We start from the raw sequence: 21,252 nt of genomic DNA on the forward strand, positions 1-21,252 counted from the left end.
CTTTTGCTGTTATTACTCAGCTCGTAATTAATTAATTTATCTCAGTAGTCTAATACTACAATAGTCGGATCCGATTCTCGGGAACTCCTCAAACCTGGTCTCGTCCTTTGTTGAGGGGCCCTCGGGGACAAGAAAACAGCGAGCGAACCTTAATATAGGGTGTCAAAATAAACTTAGTAAAAGTTATCCTAAAATTATGCCTATGTTACCTAAATCTTTTTGTCATTTAGGATTAAGGTCCTGTGTTTTCTTTCCTCCCCTAGAGGGGTTTCTCAGCTTCAGACACAAAAGAAAAAAAAGGTTAATGGCGCCAAGACAGTGTCATGACTGGTAAGGTATCAAGATGGATCGTGGCTCCATTGACGTAAGTAAGGTAGTGAGTGAAAGTACTCCGTACGACACATACATAATACTGTAAACAACCTTGACGAACACCTTTATGGGTAGTAAGTAAATAAATAAGCAGCTCACCCAAATCCATGCAGTCTTGATAACGATATCTGAAGCTTGACAGGCAAGAACAGGCTCTCGCATGATGATTATGATCACTTCTGATGCAGTGGCTTGACTTGCTTTGTATACAGATGAAACACAACGTTGTCACATCACGAGTCGGATCACGATAAGACAAAATCTCCGCACTTTCGATCAATAGTCGGTGACAGTTTCTTTAGTGAGATCCAAGATTCAAGGTCTCTCGCTGTAGAAAATCATCACGAGACCTTGGAACTCACCCTCATGGCTATGGCCATGTTCACGAGGGAAGCTTGTGTCGGGCCGCCAGCCAAGGAAAAGGGCGGGAGGCTAATTATTCGGGCTTGGGCAACTTCGGCTCGGATTTGATCCCGAATATCGATCAACATATATGATATACCGTGAAATATTTATAAGTAGGTATGGAGAACTGACTGAGAACCAACATCTCATGAAGTACTCTGCTGCCAAGATCCTCGGCCTCATGATGTTGATACTGGCCAAGAACCAAGTTGTCGGAGGCGGCGAGTTTTCGACCTCAACCCCAGTCGGTCTCGAGGGATGCTCTTGGGGATTATCTCGCCGATCTCTGCATGCGAATCAGCCGTTGGACAGCTGCTCAACCTCAATGGGGCAATGATTGATGTCCTCGGGGAATTTGAACACCATTAAGTTTGATGATATCTGATTTCGTACACCTACCCTAGATCTCCATATTTCACCAGCGACTGCATTCGATAATTTCTGCTTACGGTTGTACGCATCAATATCGACCACTAACCATGCTGGAATATTCCGTCGTAAATGCACACATCATCTTGGCTGCCTTGTGCAACAAAAGACTCAATATCGCCACTCATCCATCCCTTGACTCCTCACCTGGGAACACAAACATTCAATGAATAACAGCCATGATTTTTTTCGCGCCCAGTACAAGCCTTGCATACGAAGGGTCAATTTTCATGCAAAGTTAAACTCTGATGTGTTGGTTCCATCAAACTTCTTCGTTGAAGGCTTGCAAAGACCCCGCTGAGCGTGCCACGATTTAATGTCGCTACTTGTTGGTCAGGATCAGCAGTGACCTGATTGGCTGCCCTGGCGAGTGTTACCGCTGTATCGGCGCTTAAGTTTCAAAAACACCAATGAGATCTGTGACAAGGAATTGATAGTGCACAGCTGCCAACAATTGATCAACCAACAGCTGCAATGTCCAGCTGATTTGGAATTATCAGCTAAATTAAGACATAACTGCAGCTGGAAAGTAACCTGTCAAGTTTACTACCGAAGCCACGATACTCAAAGATATTAATAAGTTGTCATTTATTATCATTAATAGCATCAAACCAAGTCCTCGTCAGAACTCAATTCGAGCCTAGATATTAAGCCAGAAATAGCCAAACGCTTGCATCAGTCGCCGCTAATTTTGGCATGCCGGAAATACTTCATACCAACCCAAGCGACAACAACCCATACCCAAGCCATAACGCCTGTGAGGATGATCAACGCTGGATAGTACCCCACGATTGGTAGAGTATCGTCGTCTTCGAACTCTGGCGGCGCATACGGCGTCTTTCCCACGTCCCATGCCCAGCTCCAGAGATCAAGACATGATCCCATTCCCACAACGAACACAAACCATGTCACGCATAGGACAACCCATCCCCACCATTCTGTTTCTGCGTAGTCCCAGTCTTCGTGAGCGGGGAGTGTGTTTGATGAAAGACCACTAAATGATAATGGCGACTTTGCCCGGTTGGCTGGACGCCTTCGTCCGTGGGATGAGGCCGAACCTAGACTATTAAAGTACGAATCCTGTCCAGATGACATAGACAGGCCTTGCCGAATTGTTGACGAGCTCCCCGGAATCTGGAGCATATCTTCTTCGTCCGTTGATGTATAAGATGCCCCATCTTGATCCGCAAGTGATATTGGGCGAGTTATTTGCGATGCTGTGCCATTCTGAGGAAGTACGGGTGCTGTCCCAAGTCCTCCAGGGAGAGGGGTGAATCCATTGACCAAGTTCCGTTGACCATTGGCCGACGTCGGGTTCAAGTCCAAAGAATCTATCGATGGTGGGCTTTCCGTTTTTACAGCATTAGGGTCGAGACCAAACGCAGCAGCATGTGAAGTATCAATGCTCAACGGTCGGCTTTCCCTACGCTCACGTTGTGCCCCTCGACCAAGTAGTGCCGCTTTCCTAAGTGATCCTCTTCGTCTTCGAGTTCTTTGGTACTGTATCACGCTTGCTGATGGTCGCGCGGCCGGGCGAGGAGAAGTTGGAATGCCATTGTCGTCGATTGCATTTTCGGTTTGGTTGTGTCGCTTTTCGGGGGACGTTCTCAAAAAGGGGAACTTGGATAGTATGCTCGAGTTCGAGGGGGTTCGTCGGTGGGATGAAGAAGGCGTAGGTGAGGTATCCCGCTTATTATGAGAAGTGTTTTCCATCACGAGAAGGTAAAGAAGTTGTCGAGCGTAGCAATCCTATTGAATTGCGATCGCAGGCTTCGAACGAGTTGTAGTCGAGGTGTTGAGTTGGAACAAAGAAGCGAGTGTAAGTGGTTCATGGCAACAGTTGAATGCCGCGAATTGACATTATTGAAGGAGAATAGTTTGCTGCATGACTCCTTCACCCTTCCGTCGTTGTTTATGTCAAGATTATGGACGTTGGAATAATTATTGAAGCCAGATAGAACCACATGAAGCTAATGACGACTACTTTGAGGCTTGTGTCCATGTACGCCACATCAAAGACAAGGGATTTATCAACTCGCTATTCCAGACATGGATAGTGCTCTGTGGCTGCTTTTTAACCCCTGCGTCTTACGCAGTACCCCTGAAAGATCCTAATCTACCCCCCCTCGGTCCACCTCCACAACCTAATGGCTAAAGTAATGGATATCGCGACGTCAACGCATTCCAACTCATCATCAGGCTTCTTTTTTACGACTCGCGCCATCGACGAAACCAGGCTTTGTGCGACCCAAACTCTGGGAAAACCCCCATGACATAATTCCTCAAGCCTCTAGTTCAGAAATAGGGGGTTCCTGAGATCTTCGTCGACCTAGACCGAATCAAGAGGCGCGATATCCGAAAACAGCAGCAGACACATGTCGGACTATCAGGGTGCTTCTTCTTTTCAGAACCTTCGTCCGCCGAGTTTGGTCATTCAGGGCGACAGCGACGACGATTTCGATATCACCAATCAGGAAGCGTTTATTGATTTTGGTGCTGGTCAAGAGAACGACTCTGTCGCGGTAAATCGACAACTCAATCGCGAGGCTATCGCTCAGAACTCGGCGACTTCGAACCTCCTCATTCCCTCTCCCGCGGCTGCGTCTTCGTCTTCCCTATCACTACCAACAATGGGCGGTGAAGATGAGAAGGGGGACTCTGCTGCGTCCCCTGGATTCAAGAACCCTTTTAACTTCCAGACGCAAGTCATCTCCGCAGGACCTGTCAAGTCGGTACGTTGATAATGTATATGTCCCAACTTTGGCACATGCTAACCTCTTGAAAGAACATTGGACAGCGTCGCGGACATAGATACAAACACAGTAGTATCTCCTCACAACATCAAATCTTTAAAGAGCCACCGCAAAGGCCTCCTCCCGTTCTCCCCGCTTCTCTACCGATTCCGACCATTCGCGAAGCATGGAAAAGCATGACAAAAGACCAACGCATCCATTGCTACTGGAGTATGTGCCATCTTGCCGTGGCTACATATGTTTTCTTCCGTTCAGAAGGGTCTCTTGCTACGACAGCCCTCTCGCACCTCGTCTTTTTTGACGCTGGTAGTGCTGCTGTCTGTGTCATGGTTGATGTCCTCGGCAATTTTGAAGTTTGGCGACGTAGCAGTATCCGACACCCTTTTGGCCTCGAGAGAGCAGAGGTCCTTGCCGGGTTTGCCATGTCTGTTTTCCTCCTTTTTGGAGGCTTCGACTTGATCTCTCACACTCTCAAGCACTTCCTTGAGTCTCTTGGTAGCCACGAGGCTCATCATGAACATGGTCATGAAGGCCCAGATGGCTCTGTTGACCTTGTATCTGCTGCCGCAATGGTGAGCACACTGGTCTCGGCATATGGCCTTCGAAACCATGCTCGCATTGCTAAACTTATGCGTGTCTCGTACCTTGCTTCTCTTCCAAGTGTCCTTTCCAACCCTTTCCACTTCCTCACCCTGTCCTTCTCCGCTGTCATCGCTCTTCTTCCCCTACTCTCTATCTCGCTCTACACATGGCTCGACCGTCTCATCTGTGTCGTCATTGCTTTTGCCATGTTTGCTCTGGGAATGAGACTCGCCGTAGCTCAGGGTCTCATGCTACTGATGTCTTATGGCGGCACTGGAGGCAACAACGGTGTCAGTGCCGTTCTGAGGGAGATTGAGACCGAACCTAGCGTGGTGACTATCGATGATGCCCAGTTCTGGCAAGTTCATTATGGTCTCTGCATGGCCAACCTCAAGTTGAGTGTTGTCAAGGGCTATGACGAAATGTCGCTCAGCAAGCTACGGCAGCGCATCTCAGCCTTGATCCAGAACAGATTGGGCGAGGGATACGGCCATGGGGGCAGTATTCGATGGGAGGTGACATTACAAATGACTACTGAAGGTAGTACATAAGAGCAAGGAGCTTTCTGTCATTTGGATAATAATGATAAAATCTGTACATGATGATTTACACACAGTCACATACATCTAGAGCACATAAATTTAGCGTCATGTTAGTAGTTGTCGTTATTTGAGTAGACTGTACTATTCAATGTTATTGAGGAGGGTATCCTTGCGCGCAATCAAGCACTTCTATACACATCCTCATACAACGTGCCCCCTGCATCCGCCTGCCATCAATCGGTTTTGCATACATATATATGTTGACAAGATACAGTTAGAGAGACCAACAAGTCCCCCTTAAGCATACCCAACAACCGCGTTTCTCAGGCAATTTTGTCTTGTCTTTCTGATTGCGGCGATATTCTAAAATCAGCAACCAAGCATTCAACTCCTTACTCCCAGTATGACCTCATTTCTCATTTTTAAAGGGGAAGACCATTTAGAACAGACCCCATCGGCTCTGCTTGCGGTCGCGTCGCGAGCCGGAGTTTCCTTTCTCGCGATCGCGGCCTTCAAGCTGCCGTAGACTTTCCATCTTCTCAAGGACCAACTCAAGCAGCTCCTTGCGGCGAATAACCTCCAAGTGTCTGCGAATCTTGGGATCCTCCTTGGCGAACTTCTCAATCTGATCCTCGGACAGGTGACGTCCTAGACGAAGGTCAAGCTCTCGGGGGAAGTTGTAGTAGAACTCAGAAAGGAGCTCGACATTGAGGAAAAGTACGGCAGTGGATGCCAGCTTGGTAGCAGCAGCATCAAGGAATACCTCGGGGCAGTAGTACTTGTTCTTGGCGTCAGCACACTGCTTTGACTTAACAGCCAGCAGGCGCATCTTGATGATGTCAGCTCTGTCGCGCAAGAAAACAGCCTCACGTCCTGTGAATTCGTTAGTATCTAGGCTTTTGGGGATTTGTGGTCAACTTACCCTTGCTCAGGAGAGCAGCGCTGAAGCCACCAGCGCCACTACGGTTGTCGCCCTCAACGGCGACCTCACCCTTGCGGGCCTTGTCGACAAAGGCCATGACTTCCTTGATCTTTCGGCGTCCGCCAACGCTATCTTCCAAATTCTTCATCGCCTTCTCGCAATCCTGGAGTTCCTTCTTGAGTACACCTCCAACGTGATCACGACCCTTTGTCCACTCCCGATCCTCAAGTTCAATCTCAAACTTGTAGGGCTTGATACAGTTTTCCACTTGGTCGCTGGTGCTGTAGAATCTCTCGTTCAAAATAGTAGAGGCAGCCTCCATGATGGCTTGTCGGGCGAAGGGGTGGCTAGCGAAGCTAGAGTTGCTGATGAGGGAGTCGATGTGAGCCTGGATAGAAGACGCAACTGCTGTAGTGGCCAAACGTCCAACACCAAGCTTCGTAAGCGCGGATGTGGAAGCATCCAGTTGTCGGTGCCAGTAAAGGGAGTCAGCAGGAGCCTTGGGAAGATCGGCAAGGTTGTCAAGGTCGGGGTTGATGGGTGAAAGGTCATCGATGGGCTTGTTCCAATATCTGGCAGCTAATAAATCGAGAACCTTCTGGTCGAGCTCGTGCTTTAGAAGCTCATGCATCTGAGGGCGGCCGAACTCCTCTGCAAATTGCTTGAAAGAGTGCTTGAAAGCGTCAAGGCTCTCCGCAAGGTAAGACTCGGCTGAAAGAGGTCGGTCGTTGTATTGGACCTTGAACTCGTAAGTGGCCTCCTCAAGTTCTTGTCGAATAGCATCACTGGTGCTTTGCAGGCTGCTCGACATGGTCTGTTCCAAAACGTGCATGAGCTTCTTACGCAACGTGGGCGTTCCAACATTGACACCGGCCTCAGGACCAAACTCCATGGGGTGAGAAGAGAAGAAAGCATTCTCGTGCTTGACGATTTGTGAGAGTAGGTTAGTGTTTCCCATCTTAAAGAGGCCCTGGTTCTGAGGAGCCTTGGGAACAACACCAACATAACCCAGTCTCAGAGGATATTGCTGGTCATTCAAAATGCTTGCTCCACGGACAGGGTCAACCAAGTCCATCTTGGTGATAACACCAATAGTTCGCTCGCCTCGGGGATCAACTCGCCGAGATGCTCTAAGAGCAGTGGAATTCGCAAGATCGACATCGGCAGCTGAAATGGCGAGGATGACATTGGGAGGCTGGATGTACTTGTCGCAGAGTTCGGAAATCTTCTGCTTCAGTTCCAGAGGCTGGTTTTGTCCCACAACTTGGATGTAGCCAGGAAGATCGATAAGTGATAGGTCAGGAACATTGGGGGAATAAATTGTAAGATGAATCGGGTCGTCGGAGACACACTGGCTATCAGGAACGGCAAGGTTAAGTTCAGTCAATGTTCGCTGAATAGATCCGAAGTCGGAAATACGCCTCAATCCGAGATCAGGGAATTCACCATACTCCTCCCGGGATGAGGGTGTGTTGACAAGTGTCAGTTCGATCGGCCTCCTGGTAACCATGTTGGATCCCTTGGGGAGAAATTCGTGGCCAACGATAGCTTCCAGGACGGAGCTCTTTCCCGAGGACTGAGAACCAATAACGACGATGGAGGGCAGTGTGAGGGTGCTTGACTGTCCAACTCTCTGGAGAATGCTTCGGATCTCAATCATCTTCTTGGTCAGAACCATCATTTGGTCATCCTTGGCCGCCTGTTCGCCGTTTCGAGGATCCTCGTCATCCGACTTGTCGTATCCGTAGGCGGCGGCTGAGGCACCAACAGCAGCTGCGGCACCGAACTTGCTCTGCTTTGGCTCACCACCACCGCCCGAACCTCCCGAACCGCCAGTACCGATATCTTCTTGAATTTTAAAGAGTTGTTTAGCCCAGTCGGGTAATTCTGCTTTTTCTTTCGTGCTTTCCCATCCTCGGTTGACCTGATCGGCGATATCCTTGGCACCTCCGAACAAGCTCGAAGCCGTACTCGATATAGTATCCGTAGTTGTGTTGAATAAATTCACGGCGAATGTACCGGCCTCTGCGTTGAATTAGTGAAACCGTTGGAAACTTGTTATCCGAGTCTTGACGTACGGGCAGCTTGATATTGTACCCAAGCAAAAGCACCTATGGCCACACCGCCAAACATTGCCGGCACCCTTAGAAACTTGACCATCAGCTTGGGCAAAAACCTCGCGAAGGAGGCATTCCTCGTAGTGACTGCATTGTGAAATGCATTTCCACCCTGCCACATTCGCTTTCGGGTGGCTCGTATCGCAGCATCGGCTTGAAGAAGTCCGCCAGTAGATTGGCGATGCAGGTGTCTAACGGGAAGAACCGCAGCGCGGCGTGGGAGAGGCCGTAGCCCTGCAGCGAGGACTCGTCCGCTCATGATTGTCGCTGGTCGTGTTGCAGTAGTTCAAGATCAAAGTCCTGATGGTGAGGGCCGACGACGCGCCCGAGTTGTTGGTGACAATGACCGAGGCAGGCGAGGAGCATTCAAGGTCGAGTTGAGTTGAGCCGCTTTTTAATGTGGTCTGTTCTCCCGATAACTTCTGATATCATTCGTGCCGCCATTTCGAGAACGAGAAGCTAATGCGGGAGTTAGGTAATCAGCCCCACTGCATTTGATTGCGGCTTATCGACGCTGAGTTTACTGATAATCTTGTCAAGCATTTCAGCAATTGACAAAAGCAAGGTCTCAAAAAACATCATCTTTGTTGTTCGAATCAAAGGCAAAGTGCTGCCCTCGGGAACAAGAGTTTCATTCATCAACCGCCCAACATTTCAATATCGGTACTAATTGATCTATGTCCCAGAAACTACCTACTATAGTAGGGACCAGGCTTTAGTCTTATCGGCACGTGATTGGCTTATCGGTCGCAAAATTTCTGGTGGGGCCGAACTTTTTGAATCTCGAGGAAGATCGTGTGTCGTCCTTCTACAACATCGTCAACACAACATCGTCAATACCGCTGCCTTAGGACCACGATCTCGTCTGTACTGCCAGAACTACTATAGGAAGTTCGGAGTCTACGGGGAAGTGCTTTCCCAGACTGTTACTCGCTCGTCCCAAGTCATCAAGATGGCGATCCAGAAGAAGGTAAGTCAACCATTCTTTTCTTCAGCGAGCAGCCTAACAATGAACTCAGCATGGCAAAGGCCGTCTCGACAAATTCTACAGGCTAGCCAAGGAGCAGGGATGGAGGGCCAGAGCAGCTTTCAAACTTATTCAACTCAATAAGAAGTATGGCTTCCTCGAGCAGAGCAAGGTTGTCATCGACCTTTGCGCCGCGCCTGGTGTAAGTGTTATGATCTTGCTATCTTATGGTTCCTCAATAACACCTTTATAGAGTTGGTTACAAGTGTGCAGAGCCAACTGTCCAAAGGAAGGTTTGTCAATATATCGAAAAATATAGTATGGATCACTAATAGCGATACGTTAGCGATTTTGATCGGATGCGACCTTTCACCAATTAAGCCAATACCCGGCTGTATAACCTTCCAATCTGACATAACTAGCGAAGATTGCCGCTCCACGCTTCGGCAGCACTTGAAGACATGGAAGGCGGATACCGTGATACACGACGGAGCTCCAAACGTTGGAACTGCCTGGGTACAGGACGCATTCGACCAGAACCGACTCGTTCTTGAGTCCATGAAGTTGGCAGTCTCGTTCTTACGAAGTGGTGGAGTATTCGTGACAAAGATCTTCCGCTCAAGGGATAGCGAAGCTCTCCTCTGGGTTTTCAGGCAGCTATTCGACAAGGTCGAAACAACAAAGCCCCCGGCCAGCAGGTTAGTGTCTTCAGAATATTTTGCGGTATGCAGGGGTTTTAAGGCCCCTAAGAAGTTGGACAGTCGATTTCTTGACCCCAAATATGTCTTTGCTGAGTTGTCTGGTCCGAACGCAAACAACGAAGCCAAGGTCTACAATCCCGAGGTCAAAAAGCGCAAGCGAGACGGTTATGAAGAGGGCGACTTCACACAATACAAGGAGATGCCTGCCTCGGACTTCATCCAGACCACCGATCCAATTGCTGTACTTGGTTCATACAACAGACTAAGCTTCAAGCAGCCGCCTAACGGGGATGTGGCTCTGGCTGCTCTTGACAAACTTTCTCAGACGACGGACGAAATTCGGAACTGTTGCTCTGATCTAAGAGTACTGGGACGCAAAGATTTCAAACTTCTGCTCAGGTGGCGGCTCAAGGTGCGGGAGCTGTTTGGTCTCTCGGCGGCCAAGGGCATCACAACAACAGAAGATCCAGAAGAGGTGGCTGAAGTTGAGTCAATGGATGAAGAACTCAAGATCCAGCAAGAGCTCCAAAACATGAAGGAACGTGAAAACACTAAGCGAAAACGGGAAAAGCGAAAGGAAAACGAGCGGAAACAACGTGAGGTAGTGCGCATGCAGCTCAACATGGGCACGCCTTTCGACATCGGTCTAGAAGAAAGTGGACCAATTGGCGAGGGGGCAATGTTTTCACTCAAGAAAGTCGACAAGACAGACGCCATGCGAAAGTTGAACCGTGGCAAGATGGTTGTTCCCACCCAAGCGACGCAGAAGGAGGCCGACAGTGGCCTTGGTTCCTCAGGGGAGACAGACAACGAGAGTGACCCAGAAGAGGATCGCTTGGAGCGAGAGCTTGAGTCCATGTATGACCAATACAAGGAGCGCAAGGCTGAGGTTGATGCGAAATATCGAGCAAAAAAGGCTCGTAAGAATTTTGGTGATGATGAGTGGGCTGGTCTGTCTGGCGAAGAAGCAGAGGAGAAAGATGACTCCTCCGAGCTCGAGGAAGATGATTCTTCTGATGACGAAGACGAAACTCCTACAACAGGACTTATTCGAGATTTGGATTCTTCAAAGGGCGCAAACGGCCTGTCTAAGATGGCAACAGCCTTTTTCAACCGAGATATCTTTTCAGGCATCACTGGGATCTTACCTGAGCAGGAAGATGCTGCTGAGGACAGTGCGGACGAAGAAGTCAACCGAGACGCAGAAGCTATCATGGCTCAGCAAGCGAAGACCCGTAAGGCTGAGGCTCCTGCTAAGTCTACCAAGACCAACGCGGTCCAAGTCGACTCTGATGCCGAGATGGAGGACAATGATGATGGGTTTGAGGTTGTCAAGCGAAATGACGACGACGACTGGGACAAGGACACCCGACGAGCCGATGGCAGACCTGGTAAGTGCAAGATTTCTTAGACAATGGCACATAGTACTAACAGCTGCACAGATATCGACATTATTACTGCTGAAGCGATGTCCCTTGCTCACAGACTTGCTACTGGTCAAACAACAACCCATGATGCCATTGACGATGGTTACAACAAGTATGCCTTCCGTGATCGGGATGGTTTACCAGATTGGTTTGTCGAGGATGAATCACGACATGACAAGCTTCAGAAACCCATAAGCAAGGCTGCTGCGCAGGCGATCAAGGAGAAGATGCGAGCTTTCAATGCTCGCCCCATCAAGAAGGTGCGCGAGGCTAAGGCTCGCAAGAAGTTCAAGGCCGCGCAGAAGCTTGAGAAGCTCAAGAAGAAGTCAGAGTTGCTCAACAATGACGAAAATATGACCGAGAAGGAGAAGGCTGCCAGCATCTCGCGCCTTATTTCGAGAGCAGCAAAGAAACCCCAGAAGCAACTGCCCAAGCTCGTTGTCGCCCGCGGTCTCAACCGGGGCATCAAGGGCCGTCCTAAGGGCGTACGTGGTCGCTACAAAATCGTTGATGCTAGACAAAAGAAGGAGTTGCGAGCGCAGAAGAGGATTGCCAAGAAGAAGAAGTAATCACGGGCGGCACGGGGTTGAGGCGTGGGTATAGATCTGGTGTTTTGGTTTTAGGTCGTGTGGGGCGGATTTCTAGACTACTTTCTATTTCCCAAGCTCATATCACGAACAAAAGTCGATGTAGGGTAAAGCGGACCTGTAAAGTCCAAGTCATACCTAGTTTAAGGGTTCCGGTTAGCATCGCAAGGGTAATGAAAAGCATGTGGTTTGGTACCAGTAGTTGACGGCGAGGACGAACCCTTCGTCTTCCTCGGCGCACGATTGGAGCACTTTGTGATACCTAACCGATTTTAGTAATTGATGAATAGTGGAAAAAAGAGGTTTGTGAAATGACGTACCACATAGCGGGAAGATAAAGCATATCTCCGGGGTTCAATGTTACTCGTAAAGGCTGGGCAAGATGGGAGAACTTTGTAGCATTTTGCTCAGGCCTATCCGGATCCCAAATTGCGAAAGGAACAGCCTCATCATAAGTATCATCAATCTTTAATTCCATGCCATTCTCTCCGCGCGTGTACGTTGCGGCCTTGAGAGGTTGCTCGTTGACGCAGGGGTGGCATAAAGAAGGCAGTAGAACGAAGTGCTTTCGTCCCAGAATCTGTACATAAATGTTTTCGTAATTGTCTTTGTGCATAGCTGTAACGGATTTAGAGTTACCGATCCATAGGTTCACGGCATCGGGGCACTTGTCTAGTGCTATCCTTGCAAAAGGGATGTCCTTTTGTACGTCTGAGAAGAGAGAGATGTACTCTTCGCGCAGGTTGTCATTTTCTCGAGGACAATCAGTAAAGGCTCCGGGAGAGAAATAGGATAACTTACGAGTTTGGGCATATCGCACTTCGGCATCAGGAGGAAAGTCAGGATCTGCGCCTTGACGTGCTACATACTCAAGTAGCTCTTCAAAGGGTTGATCCTCATAGTGAGGCTTTGCAAAGACCATTGATTCTTCACCAGGTGGCACGGTAGGCATATCAGCATTGCTGTCATCAGAGTCAGCGAACGGCTCCTTTCGTTGCTCATATCCAGCAGAGGGAACTAACCCATATGGCGTGACAGCAACATTCACATTCTGCCCTTTCATCACAGAAAGCAGATACGCAGAGTTCCAGTCCTGACAGGCTTTCCATGATGAAGCCCCGCCCCTTATCACGAATGGTGTGTTGCGAGCAACATATCGCATGAATTCTAGGGGACTTGGTTCATCGTGGAGCTCATCAATACTGTTGCTGTTGAGTTCGTTGAAAGTGGAAATGAGATTCTCAATGGCTTCGTCCGTAGACAAGACATTGCTTCTTGACATATTTGCTGTTGAGCAGCCAAGGTACTTCTTACGGTGTTGCCGGATGTGAGAATGTCAAGGTGAGGTTTGGCAGATTAACAGGTGGGCAAAATGAAAAACTCCGACATCGAACCTCAAATTTGGGGTTTGGCGTACTATCTATCTATTGGAGGTACAATATAATAGAAAACATCTCATCGATGTAGTATTCGATAATCCAATACATAAAATTGCAACGATTGCAGGAAATTTAAGCTCTTGTGTAATTGATGTGTTTGTGTAATATCAACAACTATGGCTACCCAGGTTCTTTTTGCAGAAGTCCAATACTATTACGAATGATCATGCTAAGATATTACCGGTTGACAATTTGGCAATTCTTGTTTAAGCAATCTTTTGAAATATCTTCTACCTGACCTAACCATTTGAAGGAAAACTAGAAGCTCAAGACCTGCACTATAGTGTTTCACCTGTTGGGTTTCAGTTGACTTTTAAATGAACATGATTGTATTGTACTCCGTAACTAAGGTTAGTACCTAGTAGGTATGACTCGAGAATTTGAATTTGGGGAAAGATGCTTATGTCATCTGTTTTTTTCGCCCTAGCTCATGCGGCTCTTTGAGTCCTCCACCCTTTCAGGTCCCGCCATCCCCACTTCATCATTCTTTCGTGCAGCAACAAGATCTTTCTGCTGGGGCTCATCAGTTCAATTCGCCCCAGACCAATTTCGTCAAGTTTTTTTTTTACGCGTCGCATCGACTTGAGAATGAACTGTAGGATACGTGTAATAACATGGCATCCGAGCTCGAAGGCTTGATCGCGGGCCTTTTGGTTCATATCTCATGCCATGGCGAAGAAGGCAAGTTCATGGATTGATTACTTTAATTCCTGTCGCTACTCAAGTACCAATCACTAACTGCTTCACTCTAGGCTGCCCTGTGGATGGTGTTTTGAAAGCTATACATCATCCATCAACCAAGACAGAATCAATATCTGAGGGTGATTCCGCTGTGCAAGCCCGCACTGCCGCGACCATTTGGAGCTGGCTGACTGCGAGACGGGATATTTCTGTCGGCGCTGATCGCGAGTACAATCACCTAACTCTAGACCAAGTGCTGGCACTTTCATCTGCTGGCGACACCCCTGGACAAAATGCAGAGCCTACAGAACCCCACCATGTTCGGGTCTACGCCTCTGAGGATACCATGTGGGAGTCTCTTACCGGCCATGCAGTGGACTACAAGCGAGTCCCCAAGTCTGAATGGATGCTACTATTGGGCATAGCCTCGACTACTACCCAAGGTATTCTTCAAGGAGATCTTGGGCGTCTGACAGATCAAGACAAGCGCAGCGTGCCAAAAAGAACTGATAGTCTCCTTAAGAAAGGATACATTGTCAAGAGAACAACACTTGTACGCGGCACAAAGACGAGTAAAATGTGGCTGAAGCTATTCGCTCCGCCTTTACCAAAAGATGGCGAGGGTGTAGACGAGGCCCGGCCAGACATGACACTAACTCGGCAAGTCCTTGTCGAAGATCTCGAACCCGTCCCTTGGCGCGTACGATGGACTGGTGAATCTATTGACTATATTGCCTTGGCAACAACCATTATGGCTATCGTCAAGGAGTGGGGAGTCCTCCAGATGAAAGACATGAAATCCAAGCTTGGTGTATTGGGAATGCGTTGGCAAATGAAAGTCTTGGCCAAAGTATGTCGCTTTCTCAACCAGCGAGGCGTTATTCAATATGTAGCAGCGAAGCTGGGAGAAAAGGTATTCAAGGACTGTGTCAAATATGTCCGAGACCTCAACGCAGAAGATTGGTCTCTGTATCTTTCAACAGGCAAAAGAAAGAGCAAGACTCCAAGAAACCCGGACCTGGATGGTTATGATGGGAACAAGCAACTCATAGGTCAAGCCTCTAACGTTTCCGAAGTATCCAAATCACCGCCTTGGTCTTTGGATAAGCCGATTCCCGTCATAATCGCCGAGATGGCAAAACGCCTAGGAGATGTTGGACTTACAAACCCAGATGTTTATGCGTTGACGTTAGGCCCTTCATACAGCCGACATCTGTCCTCAATGACCACAGCATTGGCGGTTCCTGGCCTACAACCACCTCACCTGGCCCACTTTCAGATTTATAGCGAACATACGAGATCTGGAAAGGTTGCCTCTTATCGTTACTTTGCACCGAATGCCCCTCAGACACCAGCTGATGCCGCTGACCAAGAATCAACACCGACTCCGGCAGATGTCTATGGGTTCTCCTCGCTATCCTCGTCATCGATATCTCATGAGAACTCGCCAACATTGGCAGAGCTTTGCAGCATGGGAATGGCCAACAGAAAATCAGTGGGCCGCCCTAGGGCCTTCAAAGCTAAGAAAGGGAAGCCTACACCAACAAAAAAGGCAAAAAGAGGCCGAAAACGACGTGCTCCAACACCAGAAGTCCCACCACAAGAGGAGGTTGTGCAAGACGATGAAGCCACCGAAGAAGTAGTCATCCCGCAAGTTCCAGAAACAATTGTTCAAGAACCCGAGTTACCTCCAGAGACACCAGCAGCTGAATCACTAGCGCCACCTGAGATAGATGAAGACCAGCGGGACGATGCTGTATCTGAACCTCAAAAGGCTGCTACCCTTGTGGTGACTCTTAAAGTCCCACCGGCAGCCCTCAAAGAACTTCTGACGAGGGCACAGCCAGATGTGGCGACACCTACACGGCAAACGAGAACTAGGCCAACAAGATCTTCCGCTAGGAAAGTCCAGACCAGGACCGTCGATGCTGATGCCGAGAACGAAGAAATTAATAACCGAATGGACATTGATGATGAACTGGAACACAGTAACGCTACCGAGAGCCTCCTCACCGGGAGGAAACGCGGCCGACCGAAAAAGGGTGAGGATAGGCCAAAAGGAACGACGGAACAAGCCACTGAAAATGATAATTCCTCACGGCCTTGGGTTTGCGAAAAATGTGGCAGAGCATGGAAAAATGACAATGGCCTGCTTTATCATGTGACCAAGTCAAAGACGAGTTGTAATCCATCATTTGATGTTTCTACAGTGACACCAACTCGACGCGGAAGAAAAGAATCGGCTATAGAAGTTGAAGATCAAGACACTGCGACACCTGCTGTTGACGAATCACAGGAGCCAGACCGACGAGCTGTGGACAACGAAGGAAGAGAAGTATCTCAGGAAAAAGACAAAGGCCACGATAATAATGAGAACACCGGAAGAGAGGTTCGCAACAATGAAGGTGAAAGGGACGGAAAGGCTCGTGGCGAAGGCAAAGGACCAGGCCTAGAAAATGAGGATATAACAACACCGATGCCAGTATCAAGAGTACGCGGCCCAATAGCAGCCCGGCCAACTTGGTCTTCAAGGCCAACCCTAAGTTTCAAAGGAGAGGCATTTCAAGTCAACCCGGAATTACAACGACCTCCAGTTGCAATGTTCGACTCTCCTAAAAAGCTCTCACTTATTAACGGTACTAATGGTGCCCTTGTGCAAGGCGAGAACAGCCAATTGCGCCCGGTTCTTAGTTCATTGGATCGATTCAGCCTCGTAGGAGCGTCTCCCAAGACGCCTCGATCTAAACTCCAAAGAAACGGATCTCATCCAGACCCAACTCCTCAAAACGAACAGCCTCAGCCTATCCAACCTTCTACCAATGGTACACCTAGCGCGGCAGGCTCTTCTGTGAAACCGAAGACGCCTATGGTCACCGATACCCCTATTACCAAAGCTGTCATCAACAGCCGTGTGTCCCAGATCATACAAAATATCTTGGCAGAGAATCAAGGGGTTTTCCCAGGAGGCAAATCTTTGTGGACAGCCATCAGTATCCGATGGGTCGAAGCCTTTCCTGAGGTAGTGCCACAAATCCGCTCGTATCAGGCTGCATTCAGAGAACTATTGAAGCACAAAATTGTGGCCGAACATTGGCTCACATTTCGCAGTAAGAAAGGTGTGACTGAGAAATGCCATTTGGTAGTCACAGCTGGGGTTGATCCTTTTTCTCCCGAAGCTTCTGAGGTGGCTCAGAAGATTCAAGAAGCCCATCCAGATCTGTATCTTCCCCCTCCATTCGATGCTCAACTTGATAGTGATCTCTTGAAACGGGGTCGACGAGATCTCCCTGAAGAAGTCGAGATGTTAGATGCACCGGTATACGTGGCACGAGCCGCCCAGAAGCGGGCTTTGGATGAGTATGATGACGATGGAGAAGACTTCCCGCCGCCTGCAAAGCGTGGTCGAAAACGCAAAAGCATGTTTGCAGATGGACGCGCTTCAAGGTCCCGGGCGTGGCAAAGCGACATGGGAGAGCCAATGTGCTATGAACACTTTGAGTCCTCTCAAGGTGCTCCTGAAGCCCTTCATTTTCTGGACCCTAACACATGTTTGGAGGAGGATGGTATCGAAGGATCCGAACGCTATTTCACCGATGACTTCAGGGCTACGTTGGAGCAACGGCTTTCCAGCTCTTTCTCTGGAGAGATTAATTTTGACAAGCCGATCATTGTTTCCGGCTACGACGGTGTCTGGCCACGTATTACACTCCAGGATTTCGAGATGCAAGATGGCAGCTACACGTTGACGGGATGGATTCCTGACTCGAATTGGTTTGCCTGGTCGTCTATGATAGACATGATTGATAGGAAAGCGCATTCACTCAACCGTGATAAGCTCCAGCGTCAAGATGTTCTTGACCCTTACCGGTGCTTCATTGAGAGGCTGTACTGTTGCATGGACCTGGAGCGAGCGTGGTCGGAATCATTCATCAATGCACCGCCTGGAGCAGCCGGCCCTCACAACATCCTCATCTCATTCTCGAGCGAAAGGGACGATCAAGTGCTTGAGACTCCAGCCCCTGAAATTTCTTGGCCCCTGGATTGGCAGCTTACCCCAACGTCTTTCCCAGGAGACGTTCCTGACCGTGCTCTTCTGTTGGACACTTCGTCCGATGAGGAAGATGACAGCACTGAATGGCCCGAATTCCCAGCATACAGGCAACAGAAGCTTGCTCGTGGCGCTGGCCGCCAATCGAGAGGCCGAGGTGTCGGTCGAGGCTCAGTCAGTCGACCTCGAGCGTCCATCAGTCGCCAGCAACTAGCACAACAACCAAGAGTCAAACGTGTGCGCCTGGTCACACGAGCTCTGATGCCCATTCCCGAGGAAGCTGAGCAGAGACAGCAAGGCCAGAATGACCAGCAGGGCCCAAGCTCCGTTGACAGTGACTCAGAGCGTCTTCTAGCTGCTTTGGTCGCTGTTCGTGTTCTCCTTGGTGGTGCCGACAAGTCTGTTGATTGGGGACTACTCCTTAAGCTTTTCCCTAATCTTGCCCTTAAGGATATCCGCCGGTTCTGGATCGATGCCCGGAGAGACCAGGGTGCATATGTCAGGAAGCTAACCAAGGATTTCCAAGATCGGTTCATAGTTGCCTACTCTAAGAATGAGCTCCCGGAATTCGACTTTGACGATCCTATGGACTATGACTGGGACAATTTGATTGAATGGACCCTTGAACTGCCTCGCAGAAAGGGTGTTGACCTGCCATCGACAAGGCATTACTTCGAAGACAACTTTTCCACCTCTGCAGCTGCTACTCACGAGGAAGAAGACCCACGGGAGAAATTCTACAATCCTCAGTCATCTGTCTTTGCCCGGTTCGAGGCTGTCACGTCCCCGGCATTTGTCACTGTTGACACGATGCTCAGTGGCCTGAATCAGAAAGTCAAGATTACGAATGAGGTCATTGCGAGGTCTTGGGTGAGATCTCTCTGCTGCACAGATGAGAGTCGCTACACAGTTGACCAGATACAACAAAAGTTTGGAACACTAGCAGACGGTGATCAAGACCAAATCAATGCCATGCTGAAGGAAGCCATCGATGTCTTGACAGCACAGCGCATCATTTGCAAGAGCAAACGACCGCCTCTGTCCGGAAGACCGTTCAGACTGAACGAAGCCTTCGGGCACGTACTTGGGAAACTTGCCCAACGAACAAAGTACCAAGATGCTGCAGACTTCAAGTCAAAACTGGATGCGACCTTCCGGCGTGGTGAAGCTTATCAGGTTCCTTTCAACCTCCAAGACGGAGCTGTGATGGCGCTCATGAATCTGAACGCGAGTGAGAGGATCAAGCTCACCCCAGTCAATGTGCCTCATATACCTCTGGGTTTCCGCCCGGGTTACTACGAGATGCGCAAGTTGAAGAAAGACAGCTACTTTTGGAACATCGAAGCAACCCCCACAGACTCATACAAGTATGATGAGGACGTGGATGTCATCCGCAAGAGCATCAATGAGGGACCACCCACTGCAAAGCACTTGCTTCCACAATGGGTTGACTTCTTCGGGCGTAGAGATGCAGAGCGGTGGATGGACGTTTTGGGAGCTTTCTGTTTTGTATATGCTACGAGAGGATATCTTACGATCGAGGGCGTGTGCAACGCACTCAAGCCAATCCTGGAAGAGTTTGAGGCCGAGCTCATCATGGAGTGGGGCATAAAAACTGGTGTGCTCGAAGAGGACGAGGATGGCCTTGGACTGAGAGTGGGAGAGTGGTGGTGGCTAGCTGTACCGTGGCAATGTGGACGGCAGCTCAAAGCCAGGAGAGAAGTGGAAGAGTGAGAATTGTTAAAATACATTGCTAATTAGGAGTCCCCGACAGGAAACTGGGATGAAAGTCAAACCATTATAGTTTGCCATAGTAATTAATATCTCCAGAAGATATAATTGTCACAACTTTGTGTCTTATGTAGGAGGGCGAACATCACTTTCATCCACAATTGTTAGCATCAACGTGAGTTACACGCTTTAGTGTTGCTCTTCCTCGCTTGGTTCACGTTTGTCACGCTTTGAGAGTAATTGGGCTCAACAGACGTGTATAGCAGGAAATACGGTGATTGCCTTTGTGATATTTACTGTTTGTGTCCAGGCTTCCTATAGCCAATCATCTAATATTGCCCAGTGTCAAATATTGTGAAGTTTGCCCCTTATAAAGATTGACCAAGCAGTCATATCAATACCAACTTTGCACTTTTCAAGATATGAAACTGAGATTTTGACATGATCTAGCTACAGAATAACGAAAACAGTAGAAGCAAATCGATAGTGATATTAGTAAATGCTGCTGAGCTGACAACAACTCGCAAACTTGCTGATTTGAGGTATAAAATCACGACTCCCCCCATTTCTGGTTTTATTCCTTTCCCATCACATCTCAAACTCCCTTTTATAGTCTCGTCTGCTTTTATATATATATATATTCACACACAACTCTAGCAGTAAAGGCCAAGCAACAGGCCGATGGTTACGTACTATTGAGAGGCAGTTAAGCAACACAGGTTCCACCTCGAGCAGAACTGCCTCGAAACTGGGATTAACTCTCAGAAAGTAGAAAATGAGACATAAAATAAGATGTCTGCGGGTTTGGCAGTGACATATTTGCTGCCTCGTTAACTCTTCTTCATCTGAAGATACCGACCTCTTGAGGCCCCTGAAATCATAGGGGTTGGAGTTATCATGCTCATGACATGGTGAGTACATGCCTTTCAGGTGGATCAATCAAGCTGACTTTTGAAGACTGAAACTTCATCCTCTTACAGAATCTCAGAAGCACGTTTGAAGCCGCAGCTGGAGAGCAGTGAAGTGCTGATGAAAGATATATAAGAGGCCGGGCGACATTGGCGGTGAAAGCTTGCCCCTTTGCTGCTGAGATATGGTATACAGTTACCGGAGCTCTGCTATACGGATGGATCACCGTCATAAGAAAGGTCTCCGGAGAAACTCTCGTTCTCGTCAACTTAGCCAAGAAATTTCCAGGAAGAGCCAGTTCATCAGCAACTGATCTGACATTGACGTCTCGACTCAGCTTCGTCATGGCAGAAACGCAGAAACCAAGACTGCGTCTCGCAGCAAGACACGCTTTCTATATCTATATATTACAACATCCCACTGTATCTTGGCGATTATATGCTTTCCGTAAACAACTACAGAAACTGGATGTCCACGAAATCGCCGAAAAGATCAATGAAACCGGCATAACCCCTGATAGTATTGTGCTTATGTGGCATATTTATCAGTCCGACCTTCAGCTTTTAGGGAGATCATAGCCGGCTGATGCTACCAAGATGTTAATATTCCTTCAGAGGATCTGCATTGTGTTCCTTTGCTT

The 21,252-nt window shown here is 48.6% G+C and overlaps 5 protein-coding genes across 5 annotated transcripts; 3 read left to right on the forward strand and 2 right to left on the reverse strand.

Annotated features, from left to right (window-relative positions):
• Positions 1-3,581: 3,581 nt before the first annotated feature.
• On the forward strand, positions 3,582-5,092 carry J7337_003148 (uncharacterized protein; the record flags this gene model as incomplete). Its single annotated transcript, XM_044820866.1, has 2 exons — positions 3,582-3,938; positions 3,992-5,092. The coding sequence occupies 2 exons, from the start codon at positions 3,582-3,584 to the stop codon at positions 5,090-5,092; spliced, it is 1,458 nt and encodes a 485-aa protein (XP_044685166.1).
• A 430-nt stretch (positions 5,093-5,522) lies between these two features.
• On the reverse strand, positions 5,523-8,381 carry J7337_003149 (uncharacterized protein; the record flags this gene model as incomplete). Its single annotated transcript, XM_044820867.1, has 3 exons — positions 5,523-5,956; positions 6,006-8,030; positions 8,084-8,381. The coding sequence occupies 3 exons, from the start codon at positions 8,379-8,381 to the stop codon at positions 5,523-5,525; spliced, it is 2,757 nt and encodes a 918-aa protein (XP_044685167.1).
• Positions 8,382-9,074: 693 nt separating this feature from the next.
• J7337_003150 (uncharacterized protein) lies at positions 9,075-11,786 on the forward strand (the record flags this gene model as incomplete). Its single annotated transcript, XM_044820868.1, has 5 exons — positions 9,075-9,092; positions 9,142-9,291; positions 9,343-9,382; positions 9,436-11,181; positions 11,233-11,786. 5 exons carry the CDS (start codon positions 9,075-9,077, stop codon positions 11,784-11,786), a joined length of 2,508 nt encoding a protein of 835 aa, XP_044685168.1.
• Positions 11,787-12,066: 280 nt separating this feature from the next.
• On the reverse strand, positions 12,067-13,086 carry J7337_003151 (uncharacterized protein; the record flags this gene model as incomplete). Its single annotated transcript, XM_044820869.1, has 1 exon — positions 12,067-13,086. The coding sequence occupies one exon, from the start codon at positions 13,084-13,086 to the stop codon at positions 12,067-12,069; it is 1,020 nt and encodes a 339-aa protein (XP_044685169.1).
• Positions 13,087-13,912: 826 nt separating this feature from the next.
• Positions 13,913-19,706, forward strand: J7337_003152 (uncharacterized protein; the record flags this gene model as incomplete). The annotated part of the gene is made up of 2 exons (XM_044820870.1): positions 13,913-13,928; positions 13,996-19,706. 2 exons carry the CDS (start codon positions 13,913-13,915, stop codon positions 19,704-19,706), a joined length of 5,727 nt encoding a protein of 1,908 aa, XP_044685170.1.
• Between the last annotated feature and the right edge of the window lie 1,546 nt (positions 19,707-21,252).

This window comes from Fusarium musae, chromosome 2 (assembly GCF_019915245.1).
Source record: "Fusarium musae strain F31 chromosome 2, whole genome shotgun sequence".
In the NCBI taxonomy this organism is placed as follows: Eukaryota; Fungi; Ascomycota; class Sordariomycetes; order Hypocreales; family Nectriaceae; genus Fusarium; species Fusarium musae.